Source organism: Castanea sativa, chromosome 12 (assembly GCF_040712315.1).
Source record: "Castanea sativa cultivar Marrone di Chiusa Pesio chromosome 12, ASM4071231v1".
NCBI classification, from domain to species: Eukaryota; Viridiplantae; Streptophyta; class Magnoliopsida; order Fagales; family Fagaceae; genus Castanea; species Castanea sativa.
The window spans coordinates 14,119,065-14,137,133 of record NC_134024.1 but is presented as its reverse complement, the minus strand read 5'-3'; the positions used below and the strand labels follow the sequence as shown (position 1 = coordinate 14,137,133).

The 18,069-nt window shown below is 34.0% G+C and overlaps 1 protein-coding gene and 1 long non-coding RNA gene across 3 annotated transcripts in view; both read left to right on the top strand.

Moving 5' to 3' along the window:
* The window catches only part of LOC142619575 (uncharacterized), a 73,205-nt gene that overhangs the window by 5,022 nt on the left and 50,114 nt on the right, over positions 1-18,069 (top strand). For both annotated transcript variants that reach the window (XM_075792721.1, XM_075792720.1), the window contains one exon: positions 970-1,050. In XM_075792721.1, coding sequence (XP_075648836.1) covers positions 970-1,050 — 81 coding nt within the window. The remainder of the gene's footprint in view (positions 1-969; positions 1,051-18,069) is intronic.
* On the top strand, positions 1,057-4,751 carry LOC142619577 (uncharacterized). Its single transcript, XR_012841515.1, has 3 exons — positions 1,057-1,486; positions 3,430-3,510; positions 4,370-4,751. It is a non-coding gene; the product is annotated as an uncharacterized LOC142619577 (long non-coding RNA).

Below are 18,069 nucleotides of genomic sequence, written 5' to 3'. Positions count from 1 at the left end.
GTGGGAGCTCACATTTGATACAAGTCTTCTAATTCTAGAGTCGTCCCCCTCTCCCCATGCATAATCGAATTGCAGCTAGCAAGCTCAAATCCTCCCTCACACGTCCCTTATTTTTCCTACGCCCCTCTATTATCTTCTTCCCCCAAATCTCCCGAGAAAACCAGTGAAACTTCATTGAAAGTCCCAGAAAAACAGTCCCAAAGGCACTCAAATACTCACTGAAAACCCAACCAAAAACCAGAAAATTGATCACAAATGGTCTGTGAAACCCAGCCAAAGCTCACTTAGTGCCCAATTGGGAATAGCTTATTTAGCTTTTTACTGAAAACTTTTCTGCTAAAAGAAAAGTATGCTAAAATTTAGTTTTACCTTGAAAAAATGAGAAAAAAGGGAAAAAAGCGAGCTTTTAAAAAACGGTACATAACAACTAAAAGTCAAATGTTAAAAATAGAAAAGTTAAATGTTAAAAATGGGAGCTAATGCGAAACAGGCTCTTAAAACCCCCGCTGCAAACCCAGCTCTAAACACCACCAAAAACCAGCAAAACATCCCCGCAAATTACCCAAAACTCTACCAAAAAACCTCACAGAGACGCTCAAGTTACCCTCTGTAAATTATACCCGAAACACACAAAAATACCCAGAAACAGCCCCAAAACCCGCTGAAAAAACCAGAAAACAAGCGCAGAAGAGTCTCCAAAAACATGTCTGCAAACCCAAACAGAACCAGAAAAATCCCTCTGTCAACCCAGAAAATCAACCCCAAATTCTACATTCTCAACCCAACAGCAACAACCACAAGAGTAGAGAGGAAGCAGTAATAATAGAGAGAACAAAGCTAATTGGAAACTGACCAAAGGAACTGAGAGATTCCTCACTCCCTACGTCTCATTTCTCAACTCATTCTTTCTTCTGTTCTAAAATTTTATTATCCCTCTCTAATCTCTGTATTTCTTTCTGCTAAACAAAGACACAGAAAGGAACGAGGAAAAACAAAAGAAAAGTAAAGGGCAGAGCGAACACAATCAAATTCAGTGCCAAACACATCGGGGTACGTAATATCTATTCCATCTCTTTTCAATTTTGTTTCTCAATGCATGCTCACCATACACACTCTATTGATCATCTCTGTACACAAATACACACACAATTTGAATTCTACGCCATTCTCACTGTTACAATACCTACTGAGACACTGAACTTTTCTCACAACAATGACAAAATACCAACCCATTCTTCAACTGTGAATACACACAAAATGGGGCCCGGACCCATATTATACAAAGAAAAACCACCGTCAGTGGTGGAAAGTTGCAGAGCTCGAAGCTCCGGCCAAGGAGAGAGAGAGTACTGTTCTAGAGGCAGGGAACCCGGTTGAGGAAATATGGAGCTTGGGTCGGGTTTTGCTCGGCGCAGCTCTACGGGTCCAGCCCACTGAAGCTTCTTGACCTCAAGGCCATTACCAGCGTTTCAACCCAGCCCATTTGGTATGAGTCCTGAATACTCCTCAAGCCCAAGAAATCCTAAGCCCAGCTTTAACCCACCTCTCTAACTAAAGTTTGAGGAAGCCCAAGAATTTCATTACGCCCAGATCTGAATTCTTGAAATCCCCAGGCCCAATCCGAAAAATCCCTCTATCCACCACACACATAAGCCCAATCTGAAAATTAAAACAAATTCAAGCCCAAAAGTAAACGGCCAGCCCATTCACATAAAACTTAAATCAAATCCCTTAGCCCAAACATTTCAAAATTACAACTTTTCCACCAAACTTTTCACAATTGTGTTTTTGGCTCCCCCAAACTTTCATAAATTGCATTTTTTGGCCCCCAAGGTCACCAAAAATCCAAAATCCCTAAAGATAAATGAAGTGTCTTCTAGATCAATAATTTTGTCAAACAATTCACATGTTGGTTGATTAGATTTGCATAATATCCTCTTTGTAATTCACATGCTTAACTTGTCAATATGCTTATCTCCTCTTTCCTATTGTGATTTAATTAATGTTGTGTTTATGTCAATTCCCTTGGAGATGTATGTGAGTTTGCATGCTATTTTCATAGATAGCATTGTGAATTCTCCATCTCATAATAAAAGGCTTGATATTTGCACCATTTTCAAAGAAAGAAAACAAAAATTTTCTAATATTCTTGGAGGGTATTTTCCAACAAAAACTCATGATATTTTCAATAAAAACCCTTGGAGGGTATTTTCCTACAAAATCTCATGGGATTTTCATCAAAAACCCTTGGAGACTATTTTACAAAAAAAACTTATGTGATTTTTCCTAAAAACCCTTGGAGGGTATTTTTCAACAAAAACTCATGGGATTTTCCCTAAAAACCGTTGGAGGGTATTTTACAACAAAAACTAAAAAGGATTTCAAAAAGTTTTTTCCTAAAGAATAAAAGAACATTTTTTCCAAAATAAAAGGCCTTTTTCACAAAATGAATTTCAAATGGTGCTTGACCCGTGCCTTAAATTAATTAAATCCATGACCATCAATTAGCCAACAAATCCCCCATCCCCTAAGCACTAATCTTTTCATTAGTATTTATTTTTCAGTGTTAAGTAATAAAATATTAATGGAGTGAGATAAATTTCTTGCATTTAGAATAATTTATCTATGTATGCCTAATTGTATTTCCTCGCTAGTAAATAGTATCTTACATACCATGCATTCTCACATGCACACACAGTTTCACATGCTTCACATGTTTACATGTCCATAAATACTCACTTGTACTGGCATCCTCACATGTTTCCTTGAATGCAAATGCCAAATGAACGAGTCACATTTCAAATGATAGAAATTAGGATTTAATCAAAACAAGGTACTATCTTATGATAGACTTTGTGGGGGTACCTAACATCTTCCCATAGTAATAGAACTTCCGAGTCCATGTCTTTGATTCAAGACATTTGCCTTTCCCTTTAGTTTAAGAACCCTTAGGGTAATTCTTAGTTAATTAGGTAATAGATGGATTAGACATAGATCTTAGAAACCAATAGTTGGTGATGACTCTAATAAAGTGGAAAGATAATGAATAGACTGCCTTGCACCCGCATCACTCAAGTGTAGGACACAAATCACACACTTGGATCACATGTTACCAATAAACTCCTCACATGTAGGAGGTTGATTCTCTAGAGATGCCTTGGGAGTTTCGATGTCAACAGTTGTGGTCGCCTTGTCCAAAGTCTGTAACACAAGAAAACTCAGATTTCTGATAAGGGACACAAAACCTGCATGGTTTTTTACATTTTCATCCATGGAGACCCTCAAATCAATGTTCCCAATTTTTACTACCAACCCATTTTTCTTCAAGACAAAACCTCTTAAGCATCCAAGTTTTCAATCAAGCCACCCCCACCTGTTGCTAGAGCCAAATATTCCAAACTTACCATCAGTTGCTTGCATATATTCCAGGATCGACTATGGAATGTAGATGTTGAGTGCGTTATGCGGGCTGAAGCTGGATAATGTAGTGGTGGAGCTATGTAGAAGCAGGCAAGTGTGACTTGGTTTTTGGATATATGTGAGTGTGTGTATATATATTATTTATGCAAATTGTGAATATTGTTTGTTTGAGACATCAAATCGGAATTCATTAGGATTTTGTTTAGTCTACTGAAACGCTCCCTCTATAAGTTATAAACTGATGTGGATGCTACTGTCATGAATTTTTGAGAGCTTTTTACCACTTGCCTTCCATGTCAAGGTTTCGCAAGGGAATGTGTTTGACAAGTTTTCACTGATTACGGTGGTCAAAGGTTCCAAGAATTCCCAACTTGAGCTGTAAATGATACTTAAAGGATTAAGTGGAGCCAGCAATCTCTGATTTACAATCTAGACAAACAATAAAATCTGCTATCAAATTGCATTTATATGATCAATCCACCTATAAGATTTTTTTCCCCTTTTTTAAATTTATTTATTTATTTTTTGTGAGGGTGGAGGGAGGGTGAGACAAGCATAAGAAGTTATCAAGAATCTACATGGGTACTTAGCATGTAATGTCCTTGTTTTCATGTTTTGCATTGACATCCGAAGGAGTTGTCCGTCTAGATGTGTGCACATTACCATGCCATTTAAATTTGACAATCTCAACACCGTTAGATCTAGAAAATTAAATCTTAACTATGCAATTGACGAAATGGAGGTCATATTTGGTTAGTTATGAGTGTAGTGCTATATATATATATATATATATATTGCCCCACGTAATTAGCAATTGACAATAGGCACTAATATCCTTCACTTGTTTTTCTAGAAATAGAACCATTGAGCTTCACATTTAAGATCATTTACAATAACCATCCTAACTAGGCTAACCTTATGGTAACTCTTCCCTCCATATGCAATGCAGGTCAGGGGCAAGGTCTTCACTCTTGAAGACATCTTGCATCACTTTGCTTGAATTCGATGAAGTGGTATGAGTTTGCCGCCATGAGGGTGCCACAATATTACTTACAAAATGGTGCAAACATGAACTTTCGAACACCTTTTAACACTAGCATGTAACATGCAACCAAGGGCAAGATACAAGAAGAGTCGACATTTATGCAGGAATTTGATTATATAGTGCAAGGTCTATTAGAGAGAAGAAATAATACTTTTGAATTAAAGTCACATTTTATCTGGAAATAGCAATAAATTAATTTTCTTGATTGGATTGTCTTGATAGATTGCAACAAGAAGTAACATGATTGTCGAACTTATATATCTTGAATTCACATCTTAACTTCAATTGTTACAGAGTTCATTTTCAAGCTGGAATTATGTACGCTTCCAATTATGGTGAGCTTGGCCAACCATTTCGTTCAAATATGTTTTCTTTGAGTGGGACTGGGTTTTTGGGTAATGTTGGTCATAGCATAAACTTGGGTAAGCCTTAATTTTTTGTGCATCTTCATTATGTGCCTTTGGAAAACTAGTTACTGAAAAGCCTAGGGGCAGCGGTAGGTCTACTGCAGGTGATTTTTCCCGCAAAACTTGATTCAGATATTGACAACCCTTTTTGTGATGAGGTATTTGCTTTAGATTTTAAAAAAATGAATCCAAACAAGTACTTAAGAAACAACATACAATCATGATTTTCTTTTGAGCATCTTGAATTCTTGATTTATACATATTTTTTTCTCTAGAATGTAGTTCTGAGCTGCTTGAAAAGTATCTGAAAAAGTCGGTGCTCATATTTCTGGTCATATTGATTGCCGTTTTAGCAAATATGGCATTATATTTATAGTATATTTTTGGTATTTGTCTTGAAAGCTAGATTTTTGAGTTGTATTTCATTTTGTCCCGTTTGTGTACTTGCAGCTTGAAAGGGCTTGAAATCCTTTGACATGGACTGAGAAAGTAAGTTTGTTGGCCTTTTTTGCAGGATAACATCATCGCTCAATATGTCTTGGAACAGTCAAGGTTGATCACTAACACGGTTTCTTTGTCATTGAGATAATGCACAATTTGTTTCATGTTAAAGTCTAATATATTGAATATTAAAGATTTCTGGCCTATCAGTTTAGTGGGCAGTGTGTATAAGCTGTTATTTAAGGTGTTAGCTAACATATTGAGGATGGTGTTAGACAAACTCATTTCTGAGTCGCAGAATTCTTTTGAAGGTGGTAGACAGATTTTGGATTCAATGGTTATTGCTAACGAATGTCTTGATAGCAGACTGAAGTATCGTACTCCGGGATTGGTTTGTAAGTTAGACATTGAAAAAGTCTATGATCATGTGAATTGTGACACTTTGTTCTATCTATTGGAGAGGATGGGTTTTGGGGTTCGATGGAGAGGATGGTTAAAGGCATGTGTCACTACTATCTGTTTCTCAGTTTTGGTTGATGGATCTCCTGTTGATTTCCCTAGTAGCTCACGAGGTCTAAGACAAGGTGATCCATTGTCTCCTCTTATCTTCCTTTTGATCATGGAGTTTTTAAGTCGGATTCTAAAGAAAATTGAGGAAGGTTGTATTCTTTGGGGTTTTCATGTGGGACCCCTTAATACTACTGGCATCTGTATATCCCATCTTCTTTTTGCTAACGATACCATTTTTTTTTTTAGTGATGCTTCTAAGAAGCTGTTGCTATCTATTAGATTGGCTTTAACTTGTTTTCAAGCCTTTACCGGTTTGAAGGTGAATGTGAGGAAAAGTGAGATTGTCCTTATTGAGGAGGTGAGTAACATTTAAGCTTTGATCAACGTTTTTTAATGCAGGGTGGGTAGTTTGCCTATGAATTATTTGGGAATGTCATTGGGTACTTCGTATAAGACAGCCTTTATCTGGAATCCTATTTTGGAGAGGATAGAGAAGAAGCTTTCGGTTTGGAATCGTCTTTATTTGTCAAAAGGTGGCAGACTCACTTTGTTGAAAAGTACCCTTTCAAGTCTTCTAATTTATCTCTCTTTTTACCGTTCCTAAAGCCGTAGCTATTAGATTAGAACGTATTCAAAGGAATTTATTGAGGGGTTCTTCAAAGGAGTGTTTCATACCCCTTGGTGGCTTAGGAAAATGTCTGCTTACCACTTGAGCTGGGTGGTTTGGGAATTCAAAAGTTGGTGTCTTTTAATCAGGCTTTATTAGGAAAATGGCTTTGGAGGTACGACCATGAAACTATCCATCTGTGGCGGAGGGTCATTGCCATGAAATATGGAGAGGGTAAAGGGGGGAGGGGGTGGAGCACTAGAGTTTGTAGAATGGATCATGGGTGTGGTTTATGGCGAAGCATTAGTGAAGATTGGGAAAACTTTTCTAAGCACTAGTCTTTTGTGGTGGGTGATTGTTTGCATATTCTCTTTTGGCATGATGAGTGGATTCGGGATGATTCTCTTATAACTCTTTATTCTCAGTTATTTGTGTGTTTGGCCAATAAGGAAGCTTGTATGTATGATGTTTTTAGTTCTCCAGTGAGTGGAAATGATAGAGTGTGGAATTTAAGATTTTATAGGGAATTCAATGATTGGGAGTTAGCTACTTCTTTCTCCTTTCTTTACTTGATCCAATCTCGAATTCCTAAGGGTGGTGGTTGTGATAGTCTTTATTGGAGCTTCAATGGAAGTGAGAAGTTTGACACTTGATCTTTTTATCATAAGATTCAAGATGTTACTTTTTCTATTTTTCCTTGAAAGGGCATTTGGAAAGTAAAGGTTCCTAAAATGGTGGCTTTTTTTATGTGGACAGCAATTCATAGCTAGATTCTTACTTTAGATATTCTTATGTTTTGTGGTTGCCCTTTGGCAAATTGTTGTTATATGTGTTATTGTAACGAGAAATTTGTGGATCATTTGCTAATTTTTAGCCCGTTAGCTTATTCTTTGTGGATGTATATACTTCTGCTGTTTGGGATTGATTGGGTCAAGCTAGGTGCTGTTGTAAACTTATTATTTTGTTGGCATCATTGGATGGGGAAACATAATTTCAACATTTGGAATTTGGTTACAGGCTGTTTGATGGGGACTATTTGGACTGAATGTAATCAGCGTTCTTTTGATAATACTGAAAAATCTCTAACTCAGTTGTTAGATATGTACCAACGGACGCTCTTTGATTGGTCTCAGTGTTGGGGTCTCTTGGATTGTTCTGCTCTTGTTGATTTTCTTGTCTCTTAGAATAGTTTAATGTTTCTTTGTTCTTCTTTGTTTCTGTTTGTTCTTTGTTCACTATCGTGAACTCTATGTATCTTTTTATCTATTAGGGAGTCCGTGGGAGGGGGGGGGGGACTTTCGAATAAATTGGTATGATTTTTGATAATAACCTCTCAATGATGCTATTGCACACATTTATATATATATATATATATATATATATATATATATCTTATATGGCAGATTGTGAGTTGTAGAGAAAATATGGTAGGCCTATGTGATAGTAACAGTGATGATAGCTAATCACAGTCTGCCGCATAAGATAGTTGTGGCAAAGTATGTGGTGTTAACATTATTGTAACCTCCTCACTATTTAGTGTTTCAATGCCTATAATGAAAGTTTGTTTTGGTGGAAATAATTTGAAGTCTGAAAATGTTATGAAGTGATTCGATATCCTGAGTTGGTTGAAAAAATCCTTCACCTGGTTGTTATCAAATGGCTTCCCATTGTTAGTTACTATCACTCTTGGTAGTCCAAACTTGAATATATAGATAGGGGGGGTCTATAATGTCAACTCGAAAAGAGGGATATTTGGCTGAAAATTTAGGGAGTCCACCATCACCTCTGAAAAATATGTATAAGAGAACAACAGTCAGAGAGAAAACCCACCATTTTCCTCATCAAGATGCCCTTCTTCCATGGAAAGATCACCTTCAATCCGTTGATCAATCTCATGCAAACATGAGCCTAAAGGCCTCCAGAATCACACTCAATCATGCATTTTCTGCATAATATTCAATAGTCCAGATGCTACCTTTTCACCATCTTAATCACTCAGATCAAATGCTATTTCATTCACCTTGAATCAGAACTTCAAATCCTTGGTTTTGCTTGGTAAATAAAGATGAGTAGTCACCTTGTTGTCTTCATCAACAATGGCCATAAAGGCACCAACAATACGTTTCCTCATTCCATCACAGGGAGAAGACTCATGGATCATCCAATAGAAGTGGGGATCTGAATGTGGACGAGATTTCTCTTTAAGAATAGAAATCCTAAAGAAGTTCCACCACTAATAAGCTTCTTATTAGAAGTAAAATAGACATGTAGTTTTCTAATCAATTCTTATTTGATTAAAATTGTGATATGAATAAGAATGATTTCCATTTGATGTCATGAAATTGAATTGCATATCATGATCAGTTATTGCATCAAATAAGGAATTGATGAACATGTAGATGATTTCTTGAGAGTATGGTCACATGAGTTAAAATTTGTCATCATCTTGCCATACATGAGTAGATATTATGGTTGTCAGATTTGGACTGTTCAAAGAACCGGTAAAGGGAGAGGTTCAAGGTTTAAGGTTTTTAAGGTCAAACCGAGGTTCGACCAAGGTTGAATCGCGATGACGTCATAATTACTTTAATAATTAATTAAAACCTAAATATAGATATTAAATTTATAAAACTAGCAAAATTGACTAATATATCTATATATGTAAGGGAAATTTAATGATTTTCAAGCATATATTTAATAAAATAAGAAAGTTAATAGAATAAAGTAATAACCATGAAAACATTAAAATTTATGATTAATTTTTGAAGAAAAGTTGAATATCTTTGAAGGATTATAATTATAATTTTTTTTTTTTATATTCCTTGTAAGAGATGGATAATTTAATTAAGTAGAATAGAATTGTGTTAAATTGTTTTTATATAAAAAAAAATTGTGTTAAGTTTACTTCAAGTAATTTTTTTTTTGTTGAGCATCAACATGCAAGTTTAGCTAAGTGGTTAGGCTTTAGCTTCAACTCTGATTGTGCTTAGGTTCTAAACCTGGTTAGCGCACTTTTGTGATTTTTTCTTAATTAACAAGGGGTTCACGGAATTTCAAATAAATCCGATTCTTTATGCTTAAAAGATTGGATTTCAATTCGGTTCTTGGATAACCTGGTCGGACCGCTTGGTCCGGTTTGGATCTGATAACCTTGGTAGATATGATCTCAAGAGGGTATTTCGTGAGTTTCTTTTCATGGAAAATGAGTTTAGTAAAGATTCATGTGAGGAAAATTATGATAATCTATTAGCATGAATTGGATCTACATTTTATGCGTGATTTTTCTATGCAGTTTTATTTTGTCATTGGTCATGTGAACTAACGTTTGTTTTCAGGGATTCAAGTTCTATTTTTAATGTAATCTCACATGTTATTTCTTGATTTTTGTTTAATGTAACATCTATGGATGAAATCATTTGACTTGGAGGGATTGACCATTGGCCATTAATTACTGGGAGACATCTTCGGATTGGGCAAGATTGATAACTTAGACCTTCTCATTTTGTGACACAACCTTCAAGCCTAGATCAAAGGATTTAGATTAGTTCATTTCCAATGTAATTTTGCATTTTCTTAGTTTGTAATAAGGAATCAAAGCAATGCAATTTTTTCTTTAGTTTGTAACTAGGTAAAAGCCATGTAATTTTCTTCTTTCATCTCTTTGTTAAGATAATGTAATTTTGAATTAGTTAATAAAATACATATTTTATTGGGTTTCTTCATTTTTTCCCAATAATAATTGACTCCATTCTACATCCCTTAAATTATACGAATAAATATGGTCACTTGAGCCTCCATTATAAGACTCATTATCTACGGGAATAGCCAAAAATTGATGTGCTATTGGGTTGTGGTTGTCACACTTTAGCACATTGAGGTTTACTTGACCTAACAAACTTGCCTCTGGAATCACAAAAGTGTGGGAATCGACGTAGAGAACTTGATTGATCAAACTACTAATTTGCTATAAAATCTTTATTCATAGTATTCGATGGGTAGCTTCGACAAACCAACCCTAGCAGCAGCATTGGAGAAAGTCCAATGGATAACACATACATTTTTTTAATAGAAAGATCATCAATACATAAGAAGTTCAAGAAGTAGAAAATTATTGGTAAAAATTATCATAGTCAAGGACGAAATCACAAGAAATTTGGTTACTTGAAAAGAATTGTAGTGAGGATCAAAACTCATGCCTTATACAAGGATAGCCTACATCACATTTCGGGTAAATTTTTTTGTTTTGGCTTTTCATTAGTCGTTTTTTCTATTTATGGCAATTTTTATTATTAATATTGGAGTAAATTTCAATTCAAAATTTAGAATGAGATCTCACTTATTTTGGGATGTCTCCTTTAGTTTGTAGAATTCAATTTAATAATTTTCTCAATTTGGCATTTTTTAGGGTTTAGCATTTTTGGGGGTAATTTTCTTATTTTATTGCTTAATTTGTGCTTAATAAGATTTAGAGCTTTCTGGCTAGAGTTTTTTTAGGGTTTTTTATGGGTCTGCTTGCAACCCTAGGATTTTTTTTCACATGCATTATGGCCTCCAAGGCGTTCATAAATATCTATATTCATTTACAACTATACGCAATACTAATGTCAAAAGCACCAATTGTGACCCTCTTTTTAATTTTAAAAAATATTTAGAAAGGATAATTAAAAAAAAGTTTTCTTTTAGAGTTAGAGTAGTAGAACCATTGGCATATCAAGTAATAACATTAATATAACAATAAATATACATATACAATTTTTTTACACAAATTTTCACAATTTTTTATTTTTTATTTTTTTATACAAGATAGAATTTCTACTCTAGCTTAATTTAAGTGTATATGTGTATGCAGCTTTTTCCTGGAGACTTGAACCACAGCCCTTGCCCCCCACACCCCACACCCTACAAGCATTTATACATTGTGTTGATGGAAAGTTGTCAATAGTAGATATCTATTATTGACAACTTCTTTCTCAAAAAAAAAAAAAAATTATTGACAACTTGATAATTTTAAAAAATGTTTATTTTTAAGGTTAGGGCAATAAAAACATTGATTTAATGACATTAATATAACAATAAGTCTACATTCACAGTTTTTACCGCACAAAGTTTCACAATTGCAGTGATGGCAAGTTGTCAACATTGAATTTTTTTTTTTAATTAAAAAAAACTTTTAAGGGTTAAGGGCAATAGAACCATTGACATAATGGCAGAAACAACTTTTTGACATTTTTTTTCTTCATAAATGCAGTGATCATTGTTAATAGAAAACAAGAAGAATGGGTTAATGGTAAGTCAATATAAAAAAGAATAATAACTTCTTCTTTTTTAATAGTAGGCCATATGCTTGATAGAACCTGCAAAATTAAGACTGTATTAAAAAAAAAAGGGTTAGAAGAACACCTGGCTTGGTTAGACAAATTGCTCACTAAGGATGTATCTAATTACTGCATCGAATGAAATTACTTTAATAAAATGGTCAGTTTCAATTTTAGAAAATGACAAAACTTAAGTATAGTATTTATGCGTTGTTTTGTAGGTTTCTTTTTTAAAATTTAACTCTGTGTGTGTTTCTCAAAAAAAAAAAAAAAAAACTAAAAATACACTTCTATTAATTCTATACTTAACTAAAAATACACTTTCATTTCATAAGAAAAAAGTCATATAACTGAATTTTAAGAAAACTTAAGGAACAATGTCTAATGTACTGTACCTAAGTTTTGTTTAAAAAAAAAAAAATAATAATCAATAATAACTTACTATTTTCCCATAAAAAATAATAACTTTCTATCTTTAGTAAAGTTATAATAAATGTTTCACATGTAGCATTATTCTTAATATAAAGGAAATAAATAAAAATATATTATAATACTCTGATTGGAAACCATTAACAAGTTTAGAATAATTTTTAAGATTAAAAAAAAAACCTTTTGATAAAAATAAAAGAAAAAAATGTTATCAATAGGTAGGAGTAGGAGAATTATACACGAAGTCCATGGGTCAAATTTTTTTTTATTGAGAGAAGTCCTGGGTCAATTTAATTTTGAACTAAAGTTCACTTTTTGTTTCCCTTATTTTAATTATTTGTTAGAAAGTGAAAATATGATATGGATATATTTTTTTTAATCTTCTTATAATGTTTTTCTATAATTTTAAAATTATATATATATATATATATATATATATGTTTGATCATTAAGGTTTGATTTATATCCTAATTTAATATTTAAAGAAAAAAAGGGTAGAGAAAATGGTAAATAGTTCAATTGATATCTTAAGGTATGAGTATTTTTAATTGAGTATCAAGAGTTCAAATTCTCCACCTACAATTATTAATATAAAAATATAAAAAATAAATAAATATTAAATCAGTCCTTCCGTTATTTTCCTGTTAAATTGCTTGATTATGCCGTCACTAAAAGCTGAGGTAGAATTATTTTATTTTATTTTGTTTTCATAATTTTACATGGTTCTAAACGTAGACACGTAGGCAGTTGTTTTAAACTTACAAAGAAAAAGAAAAAAAGTTGCAAATAATCCCAACCACGTAAAATCAAATCCCAACCCCACACTCAACCACCGCCCAATAAGCAATAACCACCGCCCAATAAGCAATAACCACCAACAGTCCAGCATCCATTAAAATACTATATACTGTGGAAAAAATAAAGAGGAAAACTATTAGTTCACATTAATTATAAGATTTTTTTAAAATTATTTGTTTATATTGCTAAACTTATAAAATTTACATTATAAATTAAAACTGTAAATTTTTATTTAGTTTACAATATAAATACAATTTAATCTTACATATATAGTTCAATATAAACAAATAATTATCCAAAAAAAAACATAAGAAGCCCTCTTGGGAATGACTTTTTAGGCTATCATTTTTTTTAAGCTAAAGTACAACTTTTAAAACCTTTTATATATATATATATATATATATATATATATATATATTCAAAATAAAAATATACTTTAACATATAAATAATCAACAAAAAAAAGTTATGTGCGCATTTGATATTGGCTTAAAAAATTAATTTTTTTATTTTTTATTATTTACTACTATTCATAGGTCCCATTATATTTTTTAGTACTATTTATTAGTCTCACTGTACTATTTCAATTATTTTTTAACTTTATTTACAATATTATCAACAAAATATTTTTAATTTCAACTAAATAAGTTGCAAACAAACCCTAAATATCCCACGCTACTTTATATTAGTTTCTATAGAGAGTTACGGCTGTGTAACTTAAAAAATCTTAATCTTATCCCAATAAAAAGACTAAAAAAAATCCACTTGCAAGAATATGAATATCTTTCAAAGGTATAGTCATATATATGTGTATATATAAATATCCCCACCATTGTAGTAACTTAGAAAAGTCAGTGTTCTTCTCAAAAAAGGGAAAAAAAAAGAAAGAAAATAAAGTCAGTCAGTCAGATTTGTCACAAATTTTCCTCAAAATGCTAGTACTTCATATTTGGCACAATTTTTCCCTTCGGTCTGGAAATTTTGAACATTGAAGGCCGAAAAGTTCAGGTATTTAACTATATATGGATAGAGCTTTTTAAAGGAAAAAAAAAAGCTTATTTGTTTGTTTTTTTTGTTTGTTTGTATTTTTCTTAAGTACTCCCCCAACCTCCTTCTCGTATGTGGGGTAGTTGTGAACTGTGAAGTGCTTTGGATCGTTTTTTTTTTTTTTGACCCATATGCTTGATTATTTTTTTTTGATGAAGACCCACAGGCTTCAATAACTACAAGAAGGTCTGCTGGGTGTATTTTTTAAGATTTGCTTTTTTTTGTGTTGAAGAGTTTGATAGGATATACCCATGAACAAGTATCAGAAAGTGTAATCCTAGTTACATGTTTCATACTTAGCAATTGGAACTTTTCAGAAAACGAGCACAGTTTCCTTCTTAGCACAATTACTCTGCGTTGGTTCAGCTTAAAGAAGCAAACTTCCTTGTTTAGCACAGCTCTAATGGCTCTATAAGGCCTAATGAACAAAGTAATGTGGCAAGGCTACATAGGAGTGCCTACAATGGAGAGATGTTTCTAAATCCTCCTTGGTGCCCAAAATTTTTTATTAAAAAAAATCCTTATTTTTGCATGAAAATTTTCAATAAAGAAATTTAGTTCACTAAACCTCCCTCTCACGTAAAGTGGAGCCCATAAATTGACCCATACTTGTGTAAGAAGAAAGTAGCCCATAAGGTGTACAGAGTAATTTCTCCCACGCTTTCTTGTGGTTCAATTTATATATTATTAAAACTCAAGTTTTGCATGCTTCTCTCTCCCAACCTCCCTCCTTATTCATCTTCTCTCCCACAATCTACAACATAAACACTTTCTGATCATAATATCCTAGAGATTCAGACGCTTAGGACTTGCAGTGAACTAGGCCCTTTGAGTATCTTTATGTTCTTGCTCTTTTTTGAGCAAATCTTGCTAACATATTTAGGTCCCTTAAGCACCTAAGTTCTCACAATCCCAATCATGAAAACCACTAGTAAATATTTCTTATTAACAAAGATTCTTTGTAGTGCTATACATCCTATAAAAATAGAGCTTAGCACCTCATGAAAAAGCACAAGTTCATTGGGAAACCAAATTCTCTTATTTGGACTCTTCCAAAACACTGGATAGAACTTAGAAGTAGCTTAATACACCGCATATACAGCACAACCTGCCACCAAGAAAGATGCTAATTAGCAGCACAAGCATCTAATTCTTCTATGTAGCTAAGTACCTAATCTGCAGAGTTACAGAGTTACAAACCCAGCACATGGAGGAAGCGCATCCCATAGTTAGTTCAAGAACAAGAACAGGAACTAAGGCAAAGCAAAACAAACACACACACACACATATATACACACACATTCAATACAAAAATACAACCATTTTTCAAACACCATACTGCTTAGTCATATGTATAACTCCATTACCCATCTCCATCATTACCTGATTCATCCGAAGACGACTTTGACTGAATCCTAGGCGGACTTAATTACAAGCATCTCCCTTCTGCCATATCCATTATCAACCAGCAAACTCGGCACATGTACTCAACAACGCTTCTTCGTCAATGAACTCTTCCTCAGTTCTTCTACGATGTGTGGTTTCCCGATCGGCACTGCCACTCTCCGGCGATCTCTGTATCCTCGCCTCCGCCGCACGCGGCACCGCGGCGCGTATACCTGCCGACATCGAAGCCGGTATCTGACACCGAAAGAATCACATTTGGAAAGCCCACTCCAAATCTGGTCCCTTCAAAGCCGCCATCTCCTTCGTCGGGAACCTGCCGAGCCAAATGCGCGTGGTTTTATGCGGCAGGCGTATCTCTGATACCCATTTCCCGCTCCGGCTTCCATCGAGAGCCCAGGTATTTCCTGTGCTCAGTAGCGCTGGCCGATCCAGGTTGACCCGAAAGCCCTTCCAATACCGAGAATCGGTGACTCGACGGCGGTGGTTGTAGAACTTGAAGTAGCTGATGTATTGCTGGTCAGAGTGGTCTGTCCCGGCGCAAGTTAGCGGGTACAGATAGGTCATTTTTGCGCACGGTAGCAGGTTTCTTTTCTGGGCCATTTGCATTTACTTACTTTCTATAAGCGGATAGGGTTTTGTTTGGTTTTTTTTTTGTTTTGTTTTTTTTTGTTTTTTTTTTTTGTTTTTTGAGAGCTTTTTACCGCTTGCCTTGCCTTCCATGTCAGGGTTTCCCAACTTTGATTTACAGTCTAGAAAAAAAAAAAAAAAATCTCCTGTCGAATTTCATTTGTATGATTGATACACCTATGTGATTTTTTTTTGGTTGGGGGTGGGGAAGGTAGGACAAGCATAAGAGGTTGTTATCAAGTGAAATCTACATGGGTACCTCGTTTTCATATTTTGCATTGACATCTGAAGGAGTCATCATCCATCTGCATGAAATTAATGGAAAATTATTCTTTTTCATTTAAAACAAATCTAAAGATGTACAATTATTTAAAAATGACCGTTTGAACATGGTTCGATCCAAAAAATAAAATCTTAACCGTAAAATTGACAAAATAGGGAAATCTTATTTCGTTAGTTACGTGTGTAGTGGCACATATATATATATATATATATATATATATATACCCCATATAATTAGCAATTGACAATAGGCACTAATATCTTTCACTTGTTTTTCTAGAAATAACCATCCTAACTAGGCTAACCTTATTGTAACTCTTCCCTCCATATGCAATGTAGGTCAGGGGCGAGGTCTTCACTCTTGAAGACATCTTGCATCACTTTACTTGAATTCAAAGAACCTTAGAACACCTTTATTAACACTAGCATATAAAATACAACCGAGGGCAAGATACAAAAAGAGCCAACATTTATGCAGGAAATTGATTTTATACAGTTCAAGGTCTCTATAAGAGAGACTAAAAATACTTTTGAATTCAAGTCACATTTTATCTGGAATAGAAATCAATTAATTTTCTTGAGCAGATTGTCTTGACAGATTGTCAAACTTATATATCTTCAATCCACATCTTAACTTCAATTGTTACAGAGTTCTATATTAGGCCAACAATTTCAATGATGGTGAGCTTGGCCAACAATTTCTCTCAAATATCTTTTCTTTGAGTGGGATTGGGTTTTTTTGTAATGTTGGTTGTAGCAGAAACTTAGGCAAGCCTTAATTTTTTGTGCATCTTCATTTTGTGCCTTATGAAATCTAGTTACTGAAAATCCTAAGGGCAGTGTAGGTCTATTGCTTGTGATTTTTTCCTCAAAACTCTCTTAAGATATTAACCGCCCCTTTTTGTGATGAGTTATTTAGAGCATCTTGAATTCTTGATTGACAATATATTTTTTTTCTTTAAACTTTGAGCTGCTTGAAAAGTATCTGAAGAAGTTTGGTGCTCATATTTCTGGTCATATTGATTGTTGTTATAGCAATTATGGCATTATGTTCAGTATATTATTGGTATTTTGTCTTGAAAGCTGTATTTTTGAGTTACACATAATTCCAAATAACAGATTTTCAGTTTGTCCCATTTGAGTTCTTGCAGCTTGAAAGGCTTGAAATCCTTTGACAATGGACTGAGAAAAGTAAGTTTGATGGCCTCAGTTATTCGTGGGGTAACATCTTCGACTGATATGTCTAGGAGCAGTCTCAAGGTCGATCACTTACACAGTTTCTTTGTCATTGAGATAAACCAATTTGTTCCTTGTTAAAGTCTAATATATATATACGTATTAAGGGGAAAAAAAAGAACTTTCTGGAAATAAAACTGGTTTGATTTTTTGATAATAACCTCCATGCTATTATTGTTCCCATGCCTATATTGAAGTTTATTTCGGTGGAAATAATTTGATGTTTGAAAATGTTATGAAGTGATGACTCTATATCTTGAATTGGCTGCAGATATCCTTGAACTGGTTATCAAACGGCTTACCATTGTCAGTAGCTATCACTCTTAGTAGTCCAAAGTCCAAACCTGCATATTATGGGTTTTCAGGTGAAATCCTTGGTGATCTTTTCAGTTACTGCAAGAGCAATGCTATAGGTACAAACTATTTTACAACAACTCTTTTCAGTTATTGTAGTTGTGACCAACTTCTTACTGGTTTTTATCTAGACTCACAACTAATG